Source organism: Melanotaenia boesemani, chromosome 13 (assembly GCF_017639745.1).
Source record: "Melanotaenia boesemani isolate fMelBoe1 chromosome 13, fMelBoe1.pri, whole genome shotgun sequence".
NCBI lineage: Eukaryota > Metazoa > Chordata > Actinopteri > Atheriniformes > Melanotaeniidae > Melanotaenia > Melanotaenia boesemani.
In genome coordinates, this window is record NC_055694.1 from 30,176,201 (window position 1) to 30,202,944 (window position 26,744).

Genomic DNA, 26,744 nt, shown 5'->3' on the forward strand with positions numbered 1-26,744 from the left:
AGTTTGACGTCCCTGATCTAACCACAGAATGGATCTTTTATACTCTAAACATCATGATGCAGAAAACATGATGTACCAGCACTTAAAACATCCATGCTTCTCCTTGAATTTCCCTGGACGGTTTTCCATGAGATCCTACACATTGTTTCATTTCCATATTACAGGTTCATGTCTTGGATTTAAAAGCTGGATTACACACGTTACATTTGGAAAATCAAATCAGGACAGCACTCTAACCCAGACAGATTCACCCCAGTGAGCTCTTTTACGGTGTTGGAAAATACTGCATGAACCTGGAATAAGAAGAAGCAAAAAACAAAAACGGAAGAGCAAACTCAGCCGTCTGGACATGAGCAGTTTTCCTTTCTTAAGCCCATTCCGTATTCATTTACTCATCCATAATTTGAGTTGCATAATCATTTTGTAACCGTGGAGGAATTTCCATCTGGTGGATGAGGCTGCTGGACTCCAGCGCTGACTGCAGTCACCTTAATGTTCATTCACAATAATCCACATCCTGATCAAAACGCTGATTATGTCCCTACAGTCCACACATTTTCCATCATTCAGGTTTTACTTCAGCTCAGAAAGACACTGACATTATCAGCTGTAACAAACAAATGTCACCATAGTCTGGAAGCTACAGATAAAGGCAGGGCCACATCAATGTCACACATCCATTTTGTCAGGAAATAGTTTGTTTATATCCCTTGTTTTAATGCAGTAAATATCACATAACGTTTTTATTTATAATATTTAATACACTATATACAGTAACCATAAATTCCCCCAATGATTAGGTCTCTGTGTAAAATGTAAATGAAACCAGAATACAATGATTTCCAAACCTCATCAATTCATATTTTTATTCTCAATAGAACATAAACAACATGTGAAAATGAGACATTTTATCATTTCATAGAGAATATGAGCTCATTTAGAATCTGATGGCAGCAACACATCTGTAAAAAAGTTGGAACAGGAGCAACACAATGCTGGAAAAGTAATTGGTACAAATCATGAACAACCTGAGGAGCATTTGAGAACTAATTATGTTAATTAGCATCAGGTCAGTAACATGACTGGATATAAAGGAGGCAGAGTCTCTCAGATGTAAAGATGGACAGAGGTTCACCAATCTGAGACAAACTGCGTATGAAAAATTGTGGAACAATTTAAGATAAACGTTTGTCAATGTAAAATTTGAAGACTTAGAAGAGCCTGCCATCTACAGTGTATAATATCATCAAAAGTTTCAGAGAATCAGGAGGAATCTCTGTGTGCATGGGACAAGGCTAGATGCTGGTGATCTTGCGGTCCTCGGGCAGGACTGCATTAAAACCAGACATGATTCTCTACTGGAAATCATTGCATAGACTCAGGAAGACTTCCAGAAACCACTGTCTGTGAACACAGTTCACCCTGAAACCCACAAATGCAGGTTAAAGCTCCATCATGCAAAGTAGAAGACATATGTAAACAGGATCCAGAAAAATTCTTGTCTTCTCTGGACCAAAACTCATGAAGTCCTGCAGACTGAAGAGGAGAGGGAGCATCCAGCTTGTTATCAGTGGACAGGTGAAAAGCTGCATCTCTGATGGGATGGGGCTGCATTAGTGCCTATGACTTGGGCAGCTTCCACATCTGTGAAGCTCCATTAATGCTGAAAAGTACATGGAGGTTTTAGAGCAACATCTGCTCCATCCAGACAACGTCTCTTTCAGGAAGGCCTTGCAGATTTCAGCAAGACGATAATGAACCACATCCTGCATCCATCACAACAGCATGGCTTCACAGGAGAAGAGTCCGGCTGCTGAACTGGCCTGCCTGCAGTCCAGACCTTTCACCAACACACAACATCTGGAGCATCATGAAAGCATGAAATGGTAAAATGTTTCAGTTTCAACGTTTCATATGTTGTTTATGTTCTATTGGGAATAAAAATATAATTGAATTCTGTTTGTATTTATATTTTACACAGAGTCCCAACTGTTTTGGAAGTGGGGTTGTATGTCTCTGTGTAACATTAGTAGTTGATCCAGATCAGCCAGTTCTTGGCACTGAAACAGTTCATCTCAGCTTAGCTTCCCCTCCCAGTGAAAATGGGAATTTGTTCATTTGAAATAAACTTCATACACTTTTGGATCCCAGCTTCCTGACTGTGCTGTTGTAGTCAACATTAACTTGGTTCTGTTTCAACACAAAGAGTAGCAATGCACAGCAGCCAGACCTGCAGCAGGTTGACATGATTTGTTCAGAGATTTCTGAGCAGAACTTATTCCCCTGCTTCTTCATTAATTGTACACAGACACTCAATTATTTGTTCTCAACTCTTTTCTCAGACTTCTCTGAGCTCAGATACTCTTCTTCCACAGCAAACAAACTTTAGTATAAGTATGTTGTGTGTGTGTGTGTGTTTTAAGTCCAAAATACCAATACTTTCTGTGTTTCTAGGTTATATAAGTTGTACTGAATGTGAACATTACTTTGGTCAAACTGTGTCTTGTTTCCAGCCAGTAGCAGAAGATGCTGCAGACTACATTTCCATGTTGTAATGGAAAAGTTCGTTCTTCTCTCTAAAGAAACAAAGGAATGCTCATTTTTCTTCCTTCCGAATCAGCCCTTTACATCTATCCGAATAAATAAAATCGGATTTTATTGTGAATTACCAACTGAACTTATATTTCATTTGTTGAATGCTACAATCAGAGTTCTCTCTCCGCCTGTCCTCCAGTCATTTCTTCACTCCTACAATGAAGTTCTTGTGTGCTTCTGTCTGAAAGAAGCCGCAGAAATGCCTTGGCGCAGGAACTGGAGACGTCATGGATTCCTGAGTGTGGGGCTTTGCAGGAAAGCCCTGAGTCTCCGACATGGACCCGCTCCAGGTTTCCATGGCAAAGGCGCACAAACAGGAGGAAACACTGAGGGAATCCCGTTATTTTACAGCGCTGGAGCATTATAAACACCCAGAGCGGGGAAGGAAGCCGCTCTGGATGCTCAACTATTCCTTTTAGAGCTCGAGAGAGACGGACTTCACAGCAGAACCGCTGCTAGACGCATGTTTGTGAACAGAACTGGACAGAATTTTTCTTTTCCGCCTGCTTTCATTATTTTTAACCGAAGACTTATTTCTCTGCTATGGTTGTTAGAGGCGAGGTTTTTTGAGCTTTTTTTGTGCTTTTTCCCCACTGGTATTTCTTTCTCCAGATGTTCAGAGAGACTTGGAGGCTGACTCAGTACCACACGATGAGATCGATGGATCAAGGTACTGCTGAAGTGTTGTGATGATCTGGTAATCAAAACATTTGATTTTTGAATTTCAGTAGTGTTAACCTCCACGTGCGAGGCTATAGGATGATGGGAATGACAGTTAAGTGTGTGTACGTGTGTGTGTGTGTTCATGTAGAAACGGTGTTTCGTGGCACGGTCTCACGCGTGGAGCTCCAGACGTTCTAAAGTCTGTCAGAACTCCTAAGTTAAAAACAATCTTGGATGAATCTATAGGCATACTAATCTTTAGCACGAAGAGCTTCTGGTTTGTATTTTTCTGACTGATCCATCAAGCTGTTTTTACTTTTACTGTGATTAACATTCAGACTCCCAGCTGGTCCCGTGTTTGCTGACAGCGCACATACCGCTGGGAGTGTGCGAATTACGTCGTGCGTAAATCTGTGGATACCCCGAGGAGATTCTGCGTGTCTGCACCAGCAACAGCCCGCGTGACGGGAAATCCACAGAAAACAGTGTGTGTGTGTGTGTGTGTGTGTGCGTGTGTGTGCGTGATCAGAAGATAAAAGTTGTTTTTCTGTCTTTGGTGTTCGGACCTGACTGAAGGCAGTCCGATGTGTGAGCAGCAGCTCCTCGCGGCGTCACTGCGGCCCGTCGGACACCCGGGGGCAGCAGCAGGCCGCTGACGGAGCACAACTTCGGAGCTTCTGATGATTTCCAGTTTTCAGTTTTTTTCTGTGTTGTTGGATGCATCAGTGTGGGTGTGGTGGCGGTGGGTGGGGGGCGTGATCCAGCTCAGACAGATTCTGTGTTCAGTTTTAAATGGACCCGCCTTTCTCTCTCTGAAAATAACCGCGGAGAAGTGAAACAGGAAACTTGTGCGCTTCACCTGCGTGCAGCTCACCGATGCGCGAGCTCACACAAGAACAGGTTCCCCAAACTCTCATCAGCTGCGCGGATCCTGTTCTCCTGTCGGTTCGTCTGTCTGCAGCTCGGAGGATATTTCACGCAGAGATGAGCTCCTTTTACGACCAGAAGGAGCTGGAGGAGGAGTTCGGCCGAACCGGGTGTCCTGATGACGACCTGGAGTTTGAGTACTTGTTTGAATATGAGACGCCAGACGGGCGGTTTGCTGCGGGAGATCGAGGTTGGTCCGGTTCCGTTTGGCCGCCTTAGTTGACCCTGTTCCTCTTTGGGTCGCTAAAATATGAGCGGACTGTTAACAGGAAGTTAGACAAGATTCTAGATGGAAGTTCTGATATGAAGTCATGTGATAGATGAAGCCTTCATTTATCTTTGCAGCAACTCAGCAGAAATATAAAATCGGTCCATAAAGACTGTGATGTGTGTTCTATAGTTAACATCTTCTTCTCTCTCCTTCCCTTTTAGATGACTCCAACCTCCCATCTAACAAAGTCCTAAGTCCTGAATCTGAGCAGGCTTTCCCTCTGGGTCAAACCTCCCCTTACAGAATCAAGTCCTGCAGCCCCTCCTACAGCACAGAGGTTCTGTCTGGGTATGAGAACCAAGAGGCCAGAACCTATCTGGACAGTGCCCGGCCTGCAGGTCTAGCCCTGAGCCCTCGAATCGAGATCACCCCCTCCCGTGAGCACTATTGTCACGGCAGGGAATCCCTTCAGAACCAGCACCTGAACATCAGCCCGAGACCCACCCTCACTGTCCCGGGTCATGAAAACCTGTCCTACCGTGAGCCACAGTGCTTGAGTCCAGCCAGCAGCAACTCCTCCACCAGTTGGCACTCGGAGAGTTACTCCCCCTGGGCATCCCCCTGCGTGTCCCCCAGCGGTGGCCAGAATCCCGGAGACCTCTGCCCCCGTCTGCAGAACATCCACACTGGCTCCCCGCGCACCTCCCCTGGCACTTCCCCTCGAACCAGTCTAACTGAGGACAGCTGCCTAGGCCCCCGCTCGCCCTCCCCCAGACCTGGCTCCCGCTCAACCTCCCCACAGGGGAAACGCACCTACGAAATGTACAGGAATCCAGGGTTAATCCCAAGGCACCGCTCCCGCAGTCCCTCCCCAAGCAGCGGCCGCGAGGACCCCAACGTAGGAGCCCAATACACACACAGCAGCCTTACCGATGGCACGAACGGGTTCGTAACCAGTCAGCCGGGCCTGGTGCCGACCAAATTAGTCAAGACATCCAACCAAATTTACACTCTGTACCCAGATAACCACAGAGATGGGAACTACTTGGTGTCCTGTGACCAGGACATGAAACCCAAACATGCTGCAGAACCTTTCTTTGTCATCCCCCCGATCTGGCCCAAACCGCTGGTCTCCAGCATCTGCAGGTAAAGTTGGTGAGAACTTTACTGATAACTATCACTTTCATGATGTTCATGATTATATGATTTTTCTTTGTCCTTCATATTTCGTAGCATCCCCGTGGCATCACTCCCCCCCCTGGAATGGCCCATTCCCAGTCGCACTGACCAGTATGAGCTCAGCGTAGAGGTGCAGCCCAAACCGCACCACAGAGCTCACTATGAAACCGAGGGAAGCAGGGGCGCTGTCAAAGCCCCCACTGGAGGCCATCCAGTTGTACAGGTACATCTAACCTTTGATAACCCTTAAAAATCTCCGGAGCCCCTGAGTACTTTAAATTCTGTCATCAGCAGTTTTCAGGAACAGTTGTGTTCCTCTGTGGAGTAAATTTTGATGGATATCTTACCCTTTAGGTGATCTACAGGTTTCCAGACCATAAAAAGACAAAATACCATCAAAACCCATTAAAATGCCAATGTAATATAAAAACCTGATCACAATAAGTTCACATAATACAGAAGAACCTTGACCTTGTGATTCTGATTCCTGATGGAAGTTATGATGAAGCTACTTCCTGTCAAACTTTCCACCAATCAGAGAGCTTAAATTGATGACAATGTCCAATCAACAGCAGCCAAAGATCAACAAGTGAGTAGAAAGTTCTTTGTGTGTCTGAAAAGAAGAAAACTAATGCTTCTCGCTGGCTGGAATAAAGCCACGATGTGTTTGATGCACAGTGGCACAAAAAATATAAAAAAAGCAGCTGGGTTGTGGTTGGTTTTGTGAGGATAGCAGGTAAATAGTAGCATAAATAACTGGAAATGAAGAAAATGTGTAAATATGTAAACAGTTTCTGTTGTGTGTTTGTTTCAATGCCAATATTTTTTCTCCTGAAAGCCAAATCTTGAGAGAATGATGTGCAGATGAGAAAAGGCTTGGTCACTGTTGATCTGTGTGTTATTTCTACAAAGTTCTGTTAGTAATAAATTCTGTTTTCTTAATTTGACATAATTTTAGCCTCATAATCTGACAACTGAGGCTGAAAAATAATGTCTGGATGTTAACTGGGATTAAAAGAGCTGAATAGCAAAAAATATCTCAGAGCTTTAAGAGTTCATCACAACCAGAATCAGAGGGTTGATTCTACCTGACCCAGTTTTCAGGGTTAGGGTTAGAGTTTCTCTCATGATGTTAGTTCTTGCTTTCTAAAAGAGACAATTGTGGACTTCATAACCGCAGATAGAAGACACATCAAAACCTGTACATCCCCCCAACCACCCACTCGGCTCATTTAAGGTCAGGAAGCAGAACAGGCTCAGAGTTTTCTGTTAGTTGTAACCACACTCACACAGAGCTGAGTTCCTCTTCCACACCACTCGGCTGACTGTGCAGCTCTTGTTTGAGGAAGCTGACCTGGCATACTAGAACACTTTTGAGGCATGTGTGAAAACAAACAATCAAACAAACAAAAACAAAAAAAAAAAGACAAAGAATTCCTCTGGATTAAAAAAAAAAAAAAAAGAAAGTTTACTCCTTGTCCTTCACTGTGACCCAGTTCCAGCTGACTGTGGAGTCCTTGAACAGTTCAGCTTCCCTTTCTTTATGTTACCGTGGCAACATTTCAGTGCTGTTTTTGGTGGTGACAGTAAGGACTTTGTGGAAATTAGGGTTCTCTTGCTCCTTTTCCATTTTCTGAACATTCCTGAAGGCCTCGCCCTGAGGTCAGTTCTGTGGGCCAATCAGACGGTCAGGCCTTCATCTCTCCATCACTCCACTCGCTCCTGCTCTCTCCTTCTCTCTCTCTTGCTCTCTGAGCCTCATGTCCTCCACTTTACTTTTCCTACAGCTCTGAGTCATGACTCACTGCTCCTCGCTACCATGACGACGGCCCGGCTGCTCACACGGCCTGCTCAGCGTCTCATGCTGTGTATCATCTACCTGGATATGGCAGATGATGCGTGCTCATTCATGTTGCCATGGTTTCTGCTTACACTGAGCAGCTGCTTTCATGTCTGACAATTATCCACAGAGACTGGCTTTCTATTCAACCCCAATTTCTAAAATATTTGGTCTTTCTGGAAAATGTAAATAAAAACAGAATTCAGTGATTTCCAAATCTTATCAATTATAGAATATTTTATTCTTAACAAAATAGAAACAACATATAAGATGTTGAAACTGAGATATTTTACCATTTCATGAAAAATTTTCGCTCATTTTGAATCTGATGGCAGCAACATGTCTTTAAAAAGTAGTTCCAGTGTGATGTTTAGCATTGTGTAGCATCTCCTCTTCTAACAGCTGTCTGTAAACATCTGGGAAGTGAGGAGACCATTGCTGGAGTTTTAGGAGAGGAATGTTGTCCCATTCTGGTCTGATGCAGGATTCTAGCTGCTTTACAGTCCTGGACCTTGGTATCTGGATCTTGTTCATGATGCTCCAGATGTTTAGTATTGGTGAAAGGTCTGGACTGTAGGCAGGCCAGTTCAGCAGCCGGACTCTTCTCCTGTGAAGCCATGCTGCTGTGATGGATGCAGGATGTGGTTCAGCATCGTCTTGCTGAAATCTACAAGGTCTTCCCTGAAAGAGACTTTGTCTGGATGGAGCAGATGTTGCTCTAAAACCTCCATGTAAATAAAAAAAAAAAGGTTTTGGAGTGCATCTACAGTGAAAGGCAAGGTTCTGCAAGTGACATTTAAAATCCAGTCTGTGGTCGAGTTCTGTGATAAAGGTTTCTCACTTTACAGTTTTGCACAAAAACAGCATGTAGATACAAGTTGATGTTTTGTGGTTTCTGGAGGAGGTGCTTTCAGGGTAAAAGTGACATGTTGGTATATTTTCTTTCAGTTTCACCCACAAGTTACTTTTCATTTCAGCTGCAGGACGCTAAAACAACTCTGTTACTGCCTATTTTCAGTAGAGGATTCCTGCTGAATGCCTCATCCAGTCAGGCAACAAGTGCACGGCTGTAGGGTTTGTCTGCACAGCAAAAATAACCGGAAATACAGAGCAGGAATAAACACAGGAAGTTTAACATTTTAACTTTGTGTCTGTTTCATCACTTCACAGAAGAAGTTGCTTAATTAACCCTTGAAGCACTTTAAAAACAAAGTTACAAATTTTGCCTTTAGGCCTCAAAATGGCCTCGTGTAATAAAAGTGTAATAAAATGTAATAAAAACTTTTTTATTCTTTTTACTTTTACCACATACATTTAACAACTTCAAACCTAACCACAGATATAAAGCTTTTATTAATTTATTTTATGTTTTTATGCCCTTTTTGTCATCACAATTGAAAATGTGGTGGTTTTTATGTTTGTCTGCAGCTACATGGCTACAGAGGCAAGGAGCCGCTCGGCCTGCAGATTTTCATCGGAACGGCAGACGAGCGAATCCTCAAGCCTCACGCTTTTTATCAAGTCCACAGAATCACTGGCAAGACCGTCACCACCACCAGCTTTGAGAAGATTATGAATGGCACCAAAGTCCTGGAGATCCCACTGGAGCCAAAGAACAACATGAAAGCAATGTGAGATGTCAAGGATAATTTTCCCGACATTTTTTTCTTTTTTTACTTAAACCTTCTATTCCCAGTTTGCTCAAATATTTTAGATTTTTTCTTCTTTTAACAGAATCGACTGTGCCGGGATTCTGAAGCTCAGAAATGCTGATATTGAGCTGAGGAAGGGTGAAACAGATGTTGGCCGGAAAAACACCCGAGTTCGTCTTGTGTTTCGCGTGCACATACCTCAGCCTGGAGGACAGCATGTCTCTCTCCAGGCGGCCTCGCATCCCATCGAGTGCTGTAAGCAGCAAACACATTTTCTCTTCTTTTTCAGCTCTTCTTAAAAAATTATTATTTAAAAAAAAAAGCTTTATTAATTCTCCTTTGTGCTTCCTGTTGCGGTCAAGCTGCTTGTCAACAGTTACCAAAACGTTATACAACATAAACATAGTAAAAAAGGAAGAAACATTCAAATGAATGCTGATAGTCCACAGAGCTGCACAGAAAGACCTCTTTGTGCAGCCAGGGCTTCTGTCCAGTAGGTGGGACAGCATGTCTCTGTGTCTGTGTACCTGTTTGTATAAGCACAGCAGTAAAGTCTGTGTTGGGAACATCAGTGCCTGTGTACACAGTGTTATTAAACCACCAGATGTAATCGCAGCTCAAACAAGGATGCTTTTTATCTAGCCTTGATCAACACCCTGATTAACTGAGACACTGGCTGCCTGCAATATGCTGCTGTTGTTGAAAAAAGTCATGACAGTGAGTAGAAGGTCACATTAGAAATGTTTCTAATCTGCTCTCCTATCACCTAAAGGGTGAAACAATACATGAGATGTTGAATGGGACAGCTGGCAAGCCTGCTGGTTGGAGGAAACTAGCCCTCTGTTAGACTTTTAATCATCTGGAACAAACCAGTTTAAAGGTCACGTGTTGTCTTTCAGTACATTCACTTCCTGTAGACAGTTTCAGCTGAATCACTGATATATTTCTTTGTTTGTCCTCAGCCAGCTCATCCAGAAACAGATTTTCATTTGCAAATTGATGCTTAAGGATTTTCACAAAATTTGACTGAATTTCTTTGAGAAAAATGTTTACATCTCAGGTTTCATGTGTTATATTTATTTGATCATACTCCATCTGACTTTTTTTTCTTTTTCCTTTAAATGAGTTTATATTGAAGCATCTCTTTTTACGTTCTCATGTCACAACTGTGATGTGTAGTTCTGAGAAATCAGTGTTTCTCAACCGTCATTTAAATATATATGTGAGGATTATTCTTTTATTGATGCACAGATTATTTTTAACAGCGTCTCATGATTTAATAAATGACTTACTAAATTTACACCTGATTTTTTTTAAAATATTTCTCTCATATGTAAGAAGTAAAATCTTTTTGTAATTATATCTTTATCTATATTGGAGTTTTCCTCCTTTTATTGTAGAGCTCCAATTCAACTGTGAAGTCAGAAATGAAAAATGAAGTCAGGGGGCAGTTCAAAGTTTATGAGGAAATTGCATTTTAAAGGCACCATATGTGTGAGGATTACACATATGGTGTGTAATATACAGTGCTCATAGTTGGTGAAACAGAGGGGATTACAGAGAAAACACACAACTTATCCAAACGCTTTCTGGAGGGGAATATTTGCCTCCAGAAGATAACGATTGGTCATCTAGCGACAGTGAAAGTGATGCTTCATCACGGTGTGTCCATCCATAATAGTAATGTACCTGTGGAAGATGGCATCTCTGAGGCTTTAACCTAACTAAAGCTGAGGCAGCAGGGGTGGAAAACATAGCAATGGAAAATCTGTTGGAGCAGCATAGGCCAAAGTAGCGCTGTAAACATTGATGATGATGAATAGGTGTATTTGAAAAATGAGGAAGTCCATCCGATGTGGATCAGATGGTTTGATGAGACAAGTGGGTATTCTAGAAACTATATATATATATATATATATATACAAATATATATGTGTGTGTGTGTGTGTGTGTGTGTATGTAGAGAGAGAGAAAGCTTGCACAGAGGCATGGTGGTTAGCACTGTGGTCTCACAGCAAGAAGGTCGTTGGTTTGAGCCTTGGCAGGGGGGAGGTCTGAACAGTGGCCTTTCTGTGTGGATTTTGCATGTTCTCCGTGGGTATGCGTGGGTTCTCTCCGGGTTCTCTAGCATCCTCCCACCTTCCAAAGACATGCATGTTAGGTTTATTGGTCACTCTAAATTCTCCCTAGGAGTGTGTGTGAATGGTTGTTTGTCTCTCTGCGTTGGCCCAGTGATGGACTGGCGACCTGTTCAGGGTGTAACCTGCTGTATGCCTGCAATTTTTATTTTTTTATTTTAATTATTTTATGGGAAGAATTACACTTTTCAGGGATTAATACCTGCTGAAGTGGGACTATAAAATCTTAATGTACAAAATGAAAGTCACAAAGGATGAAGTGAGTGTAGTAGAAAGGTGGTTGGTGTTGACCCCCCTCTTTCTCTCTGTGTTCCTGCAGCCCAGCGCTCAGCTCATGAGCTTCCCATGGTGGAGAAGCAGGACATGGACAGTTGCTCCGTTCTGGGTGGACAGCAGATGATCCTCACTGGGCAGAACTTCAGCTCTGATTCAAAAGTGATTTTTCTGGAGAAAACTCAGGGTGAGTCCCTCTGAATCATCTAATAAAAACATACATCTGTGTGACCTGATGTGAACACAACATGGAGTCACAGTAACATGTCTACTGGTTCCTGCTTGTCCCACTTCTTTTTATGAGCTCGGTTGTTCAGATGGAGCCTCCTGACTTATTTGCATGAAATGGGGGATGATAATACAGCCTGACTTCCTTTTGCCCTTTTCTTCCTCACTGACTTTCATGATGTCTTATCACTCAAAGGGACCTTTTATTGTGTGATTATTGTGTGTGTGTGTCAGATGAAAAGCCTGTCATGCACATTTGTTGACACCCATGTTGTAATCTAAGTTGATCATTGGAAAAATGATAAAAGGAACTTGGTAGGTGCAGTGTTCTTAGACCTAAGTGTGACCAAAATAGTTAGTTTGATATAGATTTGAACTATCTGCTGTTAAATGGATTGAAAGCTATCTTAGTACACAGTCTACTTTAATGGTAGCCATTCTGAGGTTGAAGAGATGAAGTGTGGGTGCCCCAGGGCAGTTGTTTAGGCCCTCTTTTATTTTCAGTTTTTTACAAATGATTTTCCATGTGTAATTAAACACGCAACCATGGCAATGTATGCAGATGACACAACATTATATTTATCAGCAGAAAATATAGATCAGCGTAATATTATCTTACAGATGGAGTTGAACTTAGTCAAAAAAAGGATTACTGATAATAAATTAGTCATCAATGCAGGTAAAACAAAATGTATGGTAGTTGGGTCAAAATATTTCCTTAAGGCGTCACCAGTAATGCATTTAACTATAGGACAAAACGTGATTCAACAAGTAGAAGAAGCTAACTTATTGGGTGTATTTGTGGATAGCACACTGTCAAACAGTCAAATAAATAATATATTGCAAAAATGGGTAGTATGAGAATAATCAGACTTTGCAAGAAATAAATTCCCCAGTGGTTGACCAAGTGATTAGCTCAATCATTAGTATTATTTAATTTAGATTATGGATCCGTTTTTTGGTCAAGTACTAATAAAAATAATTACACAAATTACAAGTCACACAGAATAAAGTGGAACGGATTGTTTTGAGTTGTCCGTACAGAACTAATACAACCACAATGCACAACACCTTGGCATGGTTAACTGTAAAATACAGATTGAAATATCTTTTATTATTATTTATCCATAATATAATAGTAACAAAATTTCCTGAAATTATTTACAGAAAACTGTTATTTTTTTGCTCATTAACATAATTATTACACAAGACACACCAGTGGAACGCTGAAGAAATCAGTTTCAGCGAGCAGTTTTTTATCGGGCCACGTTTGCATGGAATGGATTGCCAGGATTTCTGTTATTGGAAGGTAATAGAAAAGGTTTTCAAAAGAAATTAAAATGCTTTTTGTTCACACAATAGACATGATACAGACAGAGGGTGAATAATATTGAATGATATCTTATGATTTGTATCAGAGAGCTATTGTTTAGAGAATGAGTATAAATGAGGAGCAGTCTTTTTCTTTTTTGGCCTTTTTGTTATTTTGCTATTTTTTATTACATTGGGCTGTTGTATTATATGTCCTGTTTGTGTGTGGGTGTGAATTTTATATAAAAAAAAATATATAAATAATTAAACTTGTAATGTAATGTAGAGGAAATCCCAGGAAGAGAAGCAACTGATGTTTCAGTCGCTAATGGGGATCTTAATAAATTAAATTAATTCTGGGCAGCACAGGGAGCATCTTAGTAGATGATAAAAAGGTAAGTTTTTCTCTATTAATCTGACTTTTACCAGCTGAGTCAGAGGTGTAACCGTGGCAACGGTCAGATGTGCATGTTGTCTTGCCTGTTGGGACTTGGTGCGTTTGAGTGTTTGTGAGTGTTTGTCTTCTTAAATGCTGGCAGTTCTCCGTCTGCCTGAAGTCCAACTTGGACCGGCTTTTCACGGCTGCTTTTTTAATTTATTTTTTCCTCTGGGATTCCCTGTCGCTGTGTAAACTCTTCAAAGTCAGAGTGATGGATAGCAAGAGGAAGATGGAAAAAGTAAAAAGTGAAAAAAGCAGTATAGGGATTTTGGAGAGTTGCTATGTGACTCAGAGCTCTGCGAAATTCCTCTGAATGAGGGGAGTTGGACCGAAGTAAAAATGGCCAAGCTGCTCAGGCTCTTTCCCAGCCCCATCGCTCCACCTTTTTCACCTCCATTCTCCACAGGGAGAAGAGAGGGGGTATCCCTGAGAGAAGAGCTGCAACAAAATGCAAACAGTTAGAAACGCCAAGAAAGCAGAGTGAAAAGAAAAAGCAGAGGTGGAGAAAATGAAAATCAAGAGAATTTGGCAGTGTGTGTGGAATCCCCCTTCCTCCTGCTGACTCATTTCAGCCATGTGTTTGTAGCAAAGGGTTTCCCATTGACAGTAACACTGCTGCACATGCTGCACATGTCCCTGATGTTTGGGCATGTGCCGTCTGTAGTCACATGTGAACAATGGGATCTGATGAAGTGAGACGTCTGGCAACCAATAATGTAATAACTTGCAAATAATGTAACATTTTTAAGCCACCAATGTAAGAAGTTATAATGCTGCTGGTTGGTTAATTGGCCTAGCATAAAAAAAAAAAAAAACATAATGTAATAGTAGAGAAAAAAATGCAATTCTCACATATACACTATTTATTTTGCAGTTTTTGTGCAGTTTGCACATCAAAAATAGGTATGATTACATTACTACTAATTTATTATGTTATTGGCTTTATTACATTTAAAATGGCCAAAATTATTAAACTTTTGTTGCTACAAGACGTGACATAAAGTTGCAGTTGTCATCACATCCGAGCTGGCATGAACAGCCATTCAGGACTGAATCCAGGAGCAGATGTATGAGTGTATGGGATAAACCTTTTTCTTTAAGTGTGTTTGCTGCTGTGGCAGGAAGTGGTTTAAGACTTTTCTCTACAGAAACATGCTGCTGCTGCTTCTGCTGCTGCAAGCTCTGAGCTGATCTGCTTTTGATTAGGTGAAATGGAAAAAACAAAAAGATTACCCACAGGAAGAATAGGAATTGGGTTGGATTCACCATTTTCCATATTTTAATCCTGAGGACTACCACTGTTTCGAACTTTTCATACAAGCATCCTCACAAACGTTGCTGTGCTAATAACACGCTGTTTCAAGGAACTATGGTTTCCACTTTCTTGTCTTTGCTTCTTTCTAGATGGGCAGCAGATCTGGGAGATGGAAGCAACCGTTGATAAAGACAAGAGTCAGCCTGTATGTTCTCTTCATCCAACTGTTCTTTATATTTGTGAGTCACATCTGCAGCAGCTGTGATGATGAGTTTGTGTTTTTCCAGAGTTTGCTGTTTGTGGAGGTGCCGCCGTACCGGGACACATCTGTTTGCCATCCTCTCAAAGTGAACTTCTACGTCATCAACGGCAAGCGAAAGCGCAGCCAGCCTCAGCATTTCACCTTCACTCCTCTGGCATGTAAGACTCGACTCAGACTCACTGATCTGCAGTGGTGGAGCTAGACTTTTATACATGTTATGCAACACTTTTATCCTTGTGGGTTGCTTGGGCGCTGTCGTGCTGCTGATACTGAGACTGAGGTCTGCCTCGGCGTGAACTATGTCCTTCCTCTTAATAAAGTCAGAAATATCTCCCTTTCTCTTCATTCTTATATATTCATGTACAAAGTGAGAGGTGGCCCCTGGGATTCAGCACCACTCTTGACACCCCTCTAGCTCCATCCCTGTTGTTCACACTCATCTTCTGTCACTCTAAAGGAAATTTCCTTTCATATCATCTGATTTTCCTCCAGCTCCATCCATAAAGACGGAGCCTGAAGATGAGTACGAAGCAGACCATATGGGCTTCGCCATGCCTCAGATTCTGGGGTTATCGCCTCACCCGTACTACCACACTCCACGTGGTGTCCTTCACCCGGACAACGATCTGGTCTCCAGCATGGCTTCCTGTCAGCGTCTCAGCTCCAGCCTTCCAAGCCAAGACACACGTTTCCCACAGCAGAGCCCGGCTATCATCTACTCCCGTGGGGGGAAGAGTATGAATAGCAGCTCTGGTGTTTGGCAAACGGGAGGGATTATGCCTGACCCCCACTGCTCAGTCCTGGTCCACACAGGTTCACCGGGTCAGTCTGCAGGTCCACTTAGTTCAGGCCAACACCCGCCCATCATCCAATTCTCTCCCACCAGCCACCACCTGCTCCGGCCAGGAGATACTCCCATCCTCCCTTCTCCTCCTCAGCTTGATAGCCAGCAGATCATCTATTGCGACGGATACCATGAACAAGCTCCGACGCCTCCAGAGGCTCAGCACGGTCCCACGGTGATTCAGCAGCAGCCGTACGGTCAGAAAGAGCAGCAGAAGGTCCGGGCCCCATCTGGGATCGGTCAGATGGAGGCTCCTGGAGACGGACAGAGGAGGGTTACGGTGAAGGAAGAGAACTTGGACCAGGCCTACCTAGATGATGGTGAGTGTAAGTTCATGTTTTTATTCTATGTGTGAATGGGGCTGTTAGCAGCTAAGAAAATTGATGTGTGTGGGGGCGGGGGTTAACCCTTAATATGCCACAAGATTTCCAGCGCCTCCAAGCGCTACCACTTATATCATCACTCAGCTGTTTCTCAGGAACGGTGGTGTGTAACTCTGTGAGGTAAATTGTGATGGATAACTTACCCCTTAGGTGATCTACAGAGGTTTTCCAGGCATTTTATCCCATCCAGGAGGTTTAAAATCCAGCCATAATATGTAGTCTTTATATACAGTATGTGGTATATGGTAAATCCACAACAAGGGATCAATGATAACACTGTAACTTTTTTTTCATGATAAAAAAAAAGATCAATATCACTACTATGTTGCTAAGAGACATCTATTTTGAACTGGGTATGATGATAAAGCCACTTCCTGTCAAACTTTCCACCAATCAGAGAGCTTAAATTGATGATAATATCCAATCAGCAGCAGTCAAAGATCAACCAGTGAGTAGAAAGTTCTATGTCTGTCTGAAAAGAAGAAAAATAATGCTCCTCTATGGCTGGAATAAAGCCAAGAAGAAGTTTTTACTGCACGGTGGTGCAAAGAAACAGCTGAGTTGGTGAGATGGTTTAGTGAGAATAGCAGGTAAATAGTAACATAAATATCTGGAAATGAGGAAAAAGTGTAAATATGTAAATAGTTTCTGTTGTGTGTTTGTTTTAATTCTAATATACACTACCGTTCAAAAGTTTGGGGTCACTTTGCCATGGGATTCAATAGGGAAGTGACCCCAAACTTAGTGTATTTTCTCCTAAAAAACAAGACTTGAGAAAATGATGTGCAGATGAGAAAAGGCTGGGCCACTGTTGATCTGTGTGTTATTTCTACAACATTCTGTTAGTAATAAATTAAGTTTTCTTCTTCTGGTTGGCCTTTATGCTGCTGTATCTATTGATACATTCATTTCAAATAATTTTAGTCACATAATCTGACAACTGAGTCATTCCTGAAAACATCATGTCTGAATGCTGACTGGGATTAAAAGGGTACCAGGTGGACCAACAAGAGCAAAAAATCTCTTGGAGTTTTAAACATTAAGGAGATGAATAAAAAATGAATAACAAGAAACACCAACACTGATATGAATTAACCAAAGAACAATTCAAGGATATTTACAGTATGTCGGAGCGCCGTAGTATCGTCTGAACAGAGCCAAGCGAACTGTGAAAACAATCCCAGATCGGAGCAGTTCTGTTCCAGTCAAGGTGGAAATAATGGGGCCTATGAGTCATATGTTTATACTTTTCCTTGTCAACCCCATAACCCACACAGAATTAATGTCCAGCAGACAGGAGGATGAAACTCCTCCTCACTCTGGAGTTAAAGGTTCTCCACGCTGTATTATCTTTAGGGATAAAGTGACTTTTCTGACAGCTGCTGAGAGTTTGTCTTGTCTTGTCAGGTGAGGCCAGGTGAGGATGGAGCAGCATCTTGTTCCATCCACATCAGGAAATGAGCCTTTTTTTCATCTCTCAGGGCTTGAGGGAGAGAAAAGTGTCACTCTGTTGAACGCCTGGATGTGTTGACACTGTTATGAAGTGAAAAACAACTTCCATGGCAACCATTGTCAAACAGTGGAACGTGCTGCCTGGGAGAACTGGGGAAAGCCTCTTTGTTTGTTATAGTTGGCCAGGATTCCTCCTTGGCCTTGTGCCTTTTGATTCAGTGGGGGAGCCCACCAGAGGATTAGCTTTTTTCCAACCACGAGACTCTGCCAATCTGGCACAAGAAATTCCTCTTTGCAGCTGGAGTCCTCCAGAAAACCACCCCGATCCCTGTAAGATAGCAGCAGGGTGGAGGGCATGTTTGCAGGAAAAGGGAAGGAGTGTGTGTATTTTAATGGAAAAAATGAAGCGTAAAAAAAGTGTCTTTTGGACGGCGCTGTCAGGGCTTCCCTCCACAGTAAACACTAACAGGGCTGTGAGCTGCTGAATTAACAAGGACTCAGAGAAACGGTCAAACTGGGGCCAACTTTGATCCTCCCTTCTTAAAAGGTGATGAAGGCCCGTTATTTTCCCATCATGCATCTGCATCAGTTGGCGGTTTGTCTGTAAATTCATGTCATGCTCACACCCTTCAACCCTTAAAACTCCAAACCATTTTTTCAGAATTTGGTCATAATGTGAAATAAATGTATCAATAGATATAGCAGCATATAGGCCAACTAAAACAAGAAAACAGAATTTATTACTAACAGAATTTTGTAGAAATAACACACAGATCAGCAGTGACCAAGCCTTTTCTCATCTGCACATCATTCTCTCAAGTCTTTCATGAGAAGAAATATTACATATAGAATTGAGACAAAAACAAAACAATTGACATATTTACACCTTTTCCTCATTTCCAGTTATTTATGTTACTAATTACCTGCTATCCTCACAAAACCAACTCCAACTCAGCTGCTTTTTGGCACCACCATGGATTAAAAACATCTTTCTTTATTCCAGCCATAGAGGAGCATTATTTTTCTTCTCTTCAGACACACATAGAACTTTCAGCTCTTTTGTTAAACTTTGGCTGCTCCTGATTGGACATTACAGTCAGTTTAAGCTCTCTGATTGGTGGAAAGTTTGACAGGAAGTGGCTTTATTATAACTTCCATAGGGACTTAGAATCCTGAGGTCACGGACCACACGCTACGGAAACGGCTTTGTTTCTGCTGCTGCTTCAGTTTTAAACAAGTATTTGGGCACTTTTTAATATTTCACTATTTATTGATTGATTGATTTCTATTTATTAAAGTTTGACTGTTTTTTTTTGTACATCTGTCTTATGCTAACATATTGTGATCAAGTTTTTATATTATACTGGCATTTAATGGTTTTTAATGGTCTTTTATCCACTCATTCATGTCCAAGCCTCAGAGGAGTACTTACTGTTTGTGTTTGTGCATTCTGTATTGTCTTTCTGTGTCTGTTTTGTTTTGATTTAATCGTTTTTTGTTTTTGTTTTTCATACAAAGGATGGCCTCTTCTATTTACTGCACAAATATATCTATAGGTATCAAGAAAGTTACCATGCACCTTGCATTTATAGAAGTCTTTTAGCAACTTAGTAGTGATATTGATCTTTTCTTAAGGTGAAAAAGTGAAAAGTAATGATTTTATCATGGATTACTCATGGTGGATTTACCATAGAGTTTCTAAATAAACACTACAATTTGTGGCTGGATTGTAAACCTTCTGCACAGGATATAAATGCCTGGAAAATGTCCCTCGAGCACCTAAAGGGTAAGCTATCCATCACAATTTAAGCTACAGAGTTACACACTAGCGTTCCTGAGAATCTGTTGACAACATAAACGATAGCAGGAGATCTAGTGGAGTTTTGAAGATTAATCTTGTGGAAAATACTTTTAGTTTCACTGACTTGTTGGAGTATTTTCTAGCCATGCATTGATGATATTTCTGTATTAAGATTTATCCGTCTCCTCTCATGTTGCATTACAGACATTACAAACATGGCTTCCTTCCTTCTTATTACAATAGCAGGTGATGATTTACACACTCACTTCCTTATTTCGACTTAATAAATATAAGAACAAGGGACTTCCCTCTGTCGAAAACTTATTCGGGGGAAGGGTTGAGGAGAAAACTAAGGTCAGAAAAATCCCGGCCAGTCTGACTGTAGTTATCATCCCCGCCACAACAATCATCAAAGCGAAACTGTCAACATTGCTCATCCAGACATGTGTTAGAGTCTGTAGTCAGACAGAGATGTCACATCCTGGCGTCATCACACTGTTGTGGTCGAAAACTGTCATATCGCCTGAACTGTGTCAACTTTAGAAACAGGTGCTAAAAGAAAGTTAGAATTTCTCATCATTTCTCCCACACTGAGGTTACACGTCAACCCTCGCATGAGTTCCCATAACTCCTAAAAGAGGCCAAGTTTATTTAAAATTCATTGATTCCTTACATCTGTTTAGCCAAACAAAAGATGCCTCTTTCCTTTGGATCAGGGATGTCTGGGATAGTTTGCTGCAGGCCACACTACAGAAACAGAAAAAAAGGAAACTGGCAAAGCCTCCAAAGGCAGATTTAGTGGGTGTGGAATAAAGCCTGGAGGCAGTGGAGCAGGTGAAGTTGTTCCAGCCAGCAGGAAAGATAAAGCACACAGCAGCAGCTCAGTGGACACACATTAGTCTCAGCTCACTTCCAGCCCAGTTCAGAGGCTTCGCCAGGAACACATCATCACTGTAGACAAACACAGAACATCAGATCCACATGGACCATGAGGAGTCCTCTGCCCAGTGAGATGATACTGCTAGACAAGGATCTACCTTGTGCTAAACAAGTTCCTGTGATTTATCCACCCATCAAACAAGTTCCACACAATGAAAATATACATTCATTTATTAAATTCTGTAAAATCTCCTGACTTTGGCTTAGGCCGCTGAAGACAGCACAGATCCAGTGATGTTTTGAAGGAAGAAATCTCTCTAGATTTGATATCAAATGTTAAATGAAAAATATCAAATGTGGATAATGAGAAACTCTGTTACACGAAGAAGGTGACTGGAAAAAAATCACATCACATGGCAGCAGCTCAGCACATGTAGACGTGGTGAAGACAACTTGCTGAAGTTCAAACTGAGCATCAGAATGAGGAAGAAACTTTGGTGGACATGGTTGTTGGTCTGAGTATTTCAGAAACTGCTGATCTGCTGGGATTTTCACACACAACCATCTGTAGGGTTTACAGAGATGGTCTGAGGAAGAGAATCTCTTCTATTTGATTCAATCGTCCATCCTGAGCTGCCAGAGCTGCCTCCATTAGAACCAGTACCAGGAAGGAAAACCTTCAGCAGAACCACAAGCAGGAAGCATGACCATCTGTCTGGACTGGTTGAGGGTGAAAAGGACAAGACAGAGAGGTCAACTAGCAGCATATGTCAAACACCAGGACTGATCTGGACACAAGTGCAGGAATAATTGCTACACATCAGTCTACCTTCTGTTATCTGAATGTAGTTAAAGTCTCCTCCTGTCTCCTGCTGTCTCCTCCTGTCTTCTGTTGTCTCCTGCTGTCTCCTACTGTCTCCTCCTGCCTCCATCTGTCTCCTTCTGTCTCCTGCTGCCTCCTCCTGTCTTCTGCTGTCTCCTTCTGTCTCCTCCTGTCGTCTCGTGTCTCCTACTGCCTCCTCCTGACTCCTGCTGTCTCCTCCTGTCTCCTGCTGTGTCCTACTATCTCCTACTCTCCTCCTGTCTCCTCCTGCCTCCAAGGGGTCTCCTGCTGTCTCCTCCTGCCTAATGCTGTCTCCTGCTGTCTCATACTGTCTGCTGCTGTCTCCATCTGTCTCCTCCTGCCTCATGCTGTCTCCTCTTATTTCCCGTCTCCTGCTGTCTCCTGTTGTCTTCTCCTGTCTCCTCTTGTCTCCTACTGCCTCCTGCTGTCTCCTACTGTCTCTTCCTGTCTCCTGCTGTGTCCTACTATCTCCTACTCGCCTCCTGTCTCCTCCTGCCTCCTGCTGTCTCCTGCTGTCTCCTACTCTCCTCCTGTCTCCTTCTGCCGCCAGCTGTCTCCTCTTGCCTCATGCTGTCTCCTGCTGTCTCCTCCTGTCGTTTCCTGTCTCCTACTGCCTCCTGCTGCCTCCTGCTGTCTCCTGCTGTCTCCTCCTGTCTCCTGCTGTGTCCTACTATCTCCTACTCTCCTCCTGTCTCCTCCTACCTCCAGTTGTCTCCTACTGTCTCCTCCTGCCTCCAGCTGTCTCCTCCTGCCTCCTGCTGTCTCCTGCTGTCTCCTCCTGTCTCCTGCTGTGTCCTACTATCTCCCACTCTCCTCCTGTCTCCTCCTGCCTCCGGGTGTCTCCTACTGTCTCCTCCTGCCTAATGCTGTCTCCTCCTGTCTCCTGCTGTCTCCTGTTGTGTCCTCCTGTCTCCTGCTGTCTCATACTGTATGCTGCTGTCTCCTTCTGTCTCCTCCTGCCTCATGCTGTCTCCTCTTATTTCCTGTCTCCTGCTGTCTCCTCCTGTCTTCTCCTGTTTCCTCTTGTCTCCTCCTGCCTCATGCTGTCTTCTCCTGTCTTCTCCTGTCTCCTCTTATCTCCTACTGTCTCCTCCTGTCTCCTCCTTTCTCCTACTATGTCCTACTCTCCCCCTGTTCTCCTCCTTCCTCCAGCTGTCTCCTACTGTCTCCTCCTGCCTCATGCTGTCTCCTACTGTCTCCTCCTGCCTCATGCTGTCTCCTGCTGTCTCCTCCTGTCGTTTCCTGTCTCCTACTGCTTCCTGCTGTCTCCTCCTGTCTCCTGCTGTGTCCTACTATCTCCTACTCTCCTCCTGTCTCCTCCTGCCTCCGGGTGTCGCCTGCTGTCTCCTCCTGCCTAATGCTGTCTCCTCCTGTCTCCTGCTGTCTCCTGCTGTGTCCTCCTGTCTCCTGCTGTCTCATACTGTCTGCTGCTGTCTCCTTCTGTCTCCTCCTGCCTCATGCTGTCTCCTCTTATTTCCTGTCTCCTGCTGTCTCCTCCTGCCTTCTGCTGTCTTATCCTGTCTTCTCCTGTCTCCTCTTGTCTCCTACTGTCTCCTCCTGCCTCCTGCTGTCTCCCCCTGTCTCCTACTGTCTCCTGCTGTCTCCTACTGTCTCCTGCTGTCTCCTCCTGTCCCAGTCAAACTCATTTTATCTAGTTATATTTAACCAGTGAACATTCTGTACACACTCATACACAAACACACACTTTCTACAGGAAACAGACTCATTCCAGTTCACGTCAGGCAGTAACTGAGTCAGCTACTGTGCAGGGTGTTTCAGTGTGTGTGTGTGTGTGTGTCCCCTCCTCCGTTGGTGGGTAAACAGGGCGTCTAATAGGTGCAGAGTTCAGGAGCCAGACGCTCACCTATTGAACAGCCTTCTGTTCCCTGAGAGCCCGGTGCCAACCCTTCATCAGGATCAGTAAAGCCCCACTCTGTAGAGCTCCTGCTGGTCCGCTGAGCTCAGTCTCAGACCCAGGAAAAATCCTGTGGCATTGCTGGGCAGATGAAAGTTTCTTTAAGGCGTTAGGTGTTGGAGGGAATTCCACTACACACTAAAATAAACAGCTATGACGACAGCAGAGCTCCTGCCTTGGAAAATGTTCCCAGTGTTAGGCTGCAGATGATCTGATGGACCGACGGACAAAGATTAGTTATTCCTTAGAATATTCCTTAGATTTCAGATTCTTCATCACTGTCATTGTCACTGACACTTCATCATCCTGGAGAACCAGGAGGACCATGCTGTCCATGGCATTATTATTATTATTATTATTATTATTATTATTATTATTATTATTATTATTTTGCAGGTGCAACTAATCATTATTATTTTGAACACAGTGACTATAAATCAGACTAACCTTTGCTGTGAATTGACAATGTTTAAATAAAGCTACACTGAATCAGAAATGCCATTCTTTACCTGTAAAAAGTGAATAGCAGCTTTTCTGCTGCTGATTGCCATGGTTACAACATGAGGAAGTGCAGAAACAAAAAAGATCTGATGTTTCACATGGACCTTAAAGATGGTGCCAAGGCTCAGTGGCACATCGGCAGCAGAGACTTGTAGACTGTCTTCCAAACAAACAGCAGAGCTGGAATATCTGGAAAGATGACCTGCTCCACATTCCTGCCATTCCCCAGTGCTTCGTGCAGAAGTACCTGAGCAGGCAAACCGGTTTCAGAGGGAAGAGTTGTAGCAGCTGGTTCTTTCTCTTCCTGCTCAGTTTACTGCTGAAAGGCAATAACTCAACCAATAAACCAGATGAACAAACCTTCATGCATGTTTTATTTCCCCCTACATATCGTCTTTCTATTTTTAGAACCATGACACCATGAACGTTTCCGTTTCAACCTCCTTCCTCCTTTGGTGATGTGCATGTTGTAAGTGGCTCAGCAGCATGTCTCAACCCGCTGCCTCCACAGGCTAAAGCTGCTCATTCATGCAGATTTTATGTCTCTAATGGAATTATTCAATGTTTTTAGGAGTAAAATTTGTTTATTTCTCATGTTGTCTGAAAGTTAAATATGTTTAAAGATGTTACAGTAATGCTGGCGGATGTCTTCTTCTTTTTCTGCTTCATAGTGAATGAGATCATTCGAAAGGACCTGACGGGCGTTCAAGCCAGAGGGCAGACATAGACGACTGACCCACGGAGGAAGTGACACCACCCCCACTCCGCAGCCTTCCGGGGGGGCGACACGCACCTACCAACAGTCAGTCAGCGTTGCTTCCTCGTTTTCTTTGCAGATTGAAGTGTCAGCTCCTGCTGCTGTTTGCTTTAATCCAGGAAGGATTAATCGGACCTGAAACATCCGACACCAACAACCACCTTGTTCCCAAACAAATAACTGGGAAACATCTGTAACATGTGCCTTATCTTATCTCTCACTCAGAGGAAGAAAATGATCCAAGCTGTCAGTCAGTCAATGAAGTGACGTTGCGAAATTTCTGGTCAGATTTCTCAGTCTAGATTGACTGACTGGCCAAAAAACTGATGCTAACTTTATGCTCTGAAACTGAGCATCACGCTAGAGACCTTATCATCTCAATTAACCCTTAAAACTCCAAGCTGTCATTGCTATTTTTGTTCCGTTTGTTTTTTTCTGTTTAAAAAAACACCTGGTCCACCTGATTTTCTGTAATGTTAAACTGCAAGTAGAAGCTCAACCCTTTTAATCCCAGTCAGCATCCAGACATGATGTTTCCAGCCTCAGTTGTCAGATTATGAGGCTAAAATGATGTAAAATGAATGTATCAATAGATAAAGTGGCATAAAGGGCGACCAGAAGAAGACAACTGAATTTATTACTAACAGAACTTTGTAGAAATAACACACAGATCAGCAGTGACCAAGCCTTTTCTCATCTGCACATCATTCTTTCAAGTCTTGGTTTTCAGGAGAAAAAATATTGTCATTGAAACAAACACACAAGAAAAACAATTTACATATTTACGCTTTGGAGCCAACTTTGATCCTCCCTTCTTAAAAGGTGATGAAGACCCGTTATTTTCCCATCGTGCATCTGCATCAGTTGGAGGTTTGTCTGTAAATTCATGTCATGCTCACACCCTTCAACCCTTAAAACTCCAAACCATTTTTTTCAGAATTTGATCATAATTTAAAATAAATGTATCAATAGATAAAGCAGCATAAAGGCCAACTAAAACAAGAAAACAGAATTTATTATTAACAGAATTTTGTAGAAATAACACACAGATCAGCAGTGACCAAGCCTTTTCTCATCTGCACATCATTCTCTCAAGTCTTTCATGAGAAGAAATATTACATATAGAATTGAAACAAAAACAAAACAGAAACAATTGACATATTTACAGTTTTTCCTCATTTCCAGTATTTATGTTACTAATTACCTGCTATCCTCACAAAAGCAACTCCAACTCAGCTGTTTCTTTGCACCACCGTGCATCAAAAACATCTTCTTGACTTTATTCCAGCCATAGAGGAGCATTATTTTTCTTCTCTTCAGACACACATAGAACTTTCTGCTCACTGGTTGATCTTTGGCTGCTCCTGATTGGCCATTACAATCAATTTAAGCTCTCTGATTGGTGGAAAGTTTGAAAGGAGGTGGCTTTATCATCATTTCCAGGTCAAAATAGATGTCTCTTAGCAACATAGTGATATTGCCCTTTTTAAATGATGAAAATGTGATTAATAATATTGTTATCATGGATCATTCATTATAGATTTATAATATAGAGTCTCTGAATAAACACCACGATTTGCAGGGTGCAGGTTGTAAATTTCCTGGGCGGGTTATAAATGCCTGGAAAACATCCATAAGTCACCTGAAGGGTAAGCCATCCATCACAATTAACCCCAGAGAGTTACACACTAGCGTTCCTGAAAAACTGCTGGTGATAGAAGTGATAGGGCTTGAGGGTGCCGGAAATTTGGTGGAGTTTTAAGGGTTAAGAATAGTTTTCTAACTGAGAACACACACTGCCTTAATCACAGCCACACTGCCAAATATGCACTGTTTCCAAAAAAAGAGTTAACGTTATTAGCTTTTATAGAATATTTGAGTCATGTGAATAATCTACTATTATATATTTAATCACATTATGGTGCCGAAGTTTCTTTTTGGGTGTGGTCCCGTGGTGACAGCAGGGGTCTACTTTTTTTTTTTTTTTTTTTTTTGCCCCAGCACAACTTAAGTCTTTTAATTTTAGCTTCACACTGAGAATCGGCTAAAAATGTGTCACAAGTCTGGCTGGTGTAATCAGTTTCTCCATCATATTTTTATACTGATCATTCTGATGTTTTGGGTGTTTCCAATGTTGAAACAAAGACTAATGTAAAGCTGAAAGTGTGTGTATAATGTGTGTGTATTATTCTGTGTGTAGGTGCATTTCGCACCTCTTTGCAATGACAATCATTATTCTATGAACTACCTATGCAGAAATGGCCGGTTTGTTAAAAGTGTGCCTTCGTCATGTAGACACAACAGAAACACACCAAAGATAATCCAATTGGAGTTTATTCAGAACAGCAGTTATGTGGCTGTAAAGAAAAAATGTGAGAATAAAGAGCTAAAAACA

At 42.4% G+C, this 26,744-nt stretch overlaps 1 protein-coding gene across 3 annotated transcripts; it reads left to right on the forward strand.

Annotated features, from left to right (window-relative positions):
- Positions 1-3,024: 3,024 nt before the first annotated feature.
- On the forward strand, positions 3,025-25,471 carry nfatc2a (nuclear factor of activated T cells 2a). Of its 3 annotated transcripts, none has more exons than XM_042004380.1 (10): positions 3,025-3,265; positions 4,618-5,542; positions 5,630-5,798; positions 8,844-9,046; positions 9,150-9,322; positions 11,525-11,665; positions 14,861-14,916; positions 14,999-15,131; positions 15,466-16,143; positions 24,264-25,471. In XM_042004380.1, the coding sequence occupies exons 1-10, from the start codon at positions 3,208-3,210 to the stop codon at positions 24,317-24,319; spliced, it is 2,592 nt and encodes an 863-aa protein (XP_041860314.1). In that variant the 5' UTR covers positions 3,025-3,207; the 3' UTR covers positions 24,320-25,471. The 3 variants fall into 3 exon arrangements, with proteins under 3 accessions (XP_041860314.1, XP_041860312.1, XP_041860313.1); XM_042004378.1 differs by lacking the exon at positions 3,025-3,265 and adding an exon at positions 4,049-4,375; XM_042004379.1 differs by lacking the exon at positions 3,025-3,265 and adding an exon at positions 4,049-4,375 and having other exon boundaries at positions 15,466-16,137.
- The last annotated feature ends 1,273 nt before the right edge of the window (positions 25,472-26,744 follow it).

Coding starts and splice junctions, on each gene's coding strand:
- nfatc2a (XM_042004378.1), top strand. CDS start 4,135: ATGCGCGAGCTCACACAAGAACAGGTTCCCCAAACTCTCATCAGCTGC. Junction 5,799..8,843: donor GAGGCCATCCAGTTGTACAG/GTACATCTAACC, acceptor GTTTGTCTGCAG/CTACATGGCTACAGAGGCAA. Junction 14,917..14,998: donor ATAAAGACAAGAGTCAGCCT/GTATGTTCTCTT, acceptor GTGTTTTTCCAG/AGTTTGCTGTTTGTGGAGGT.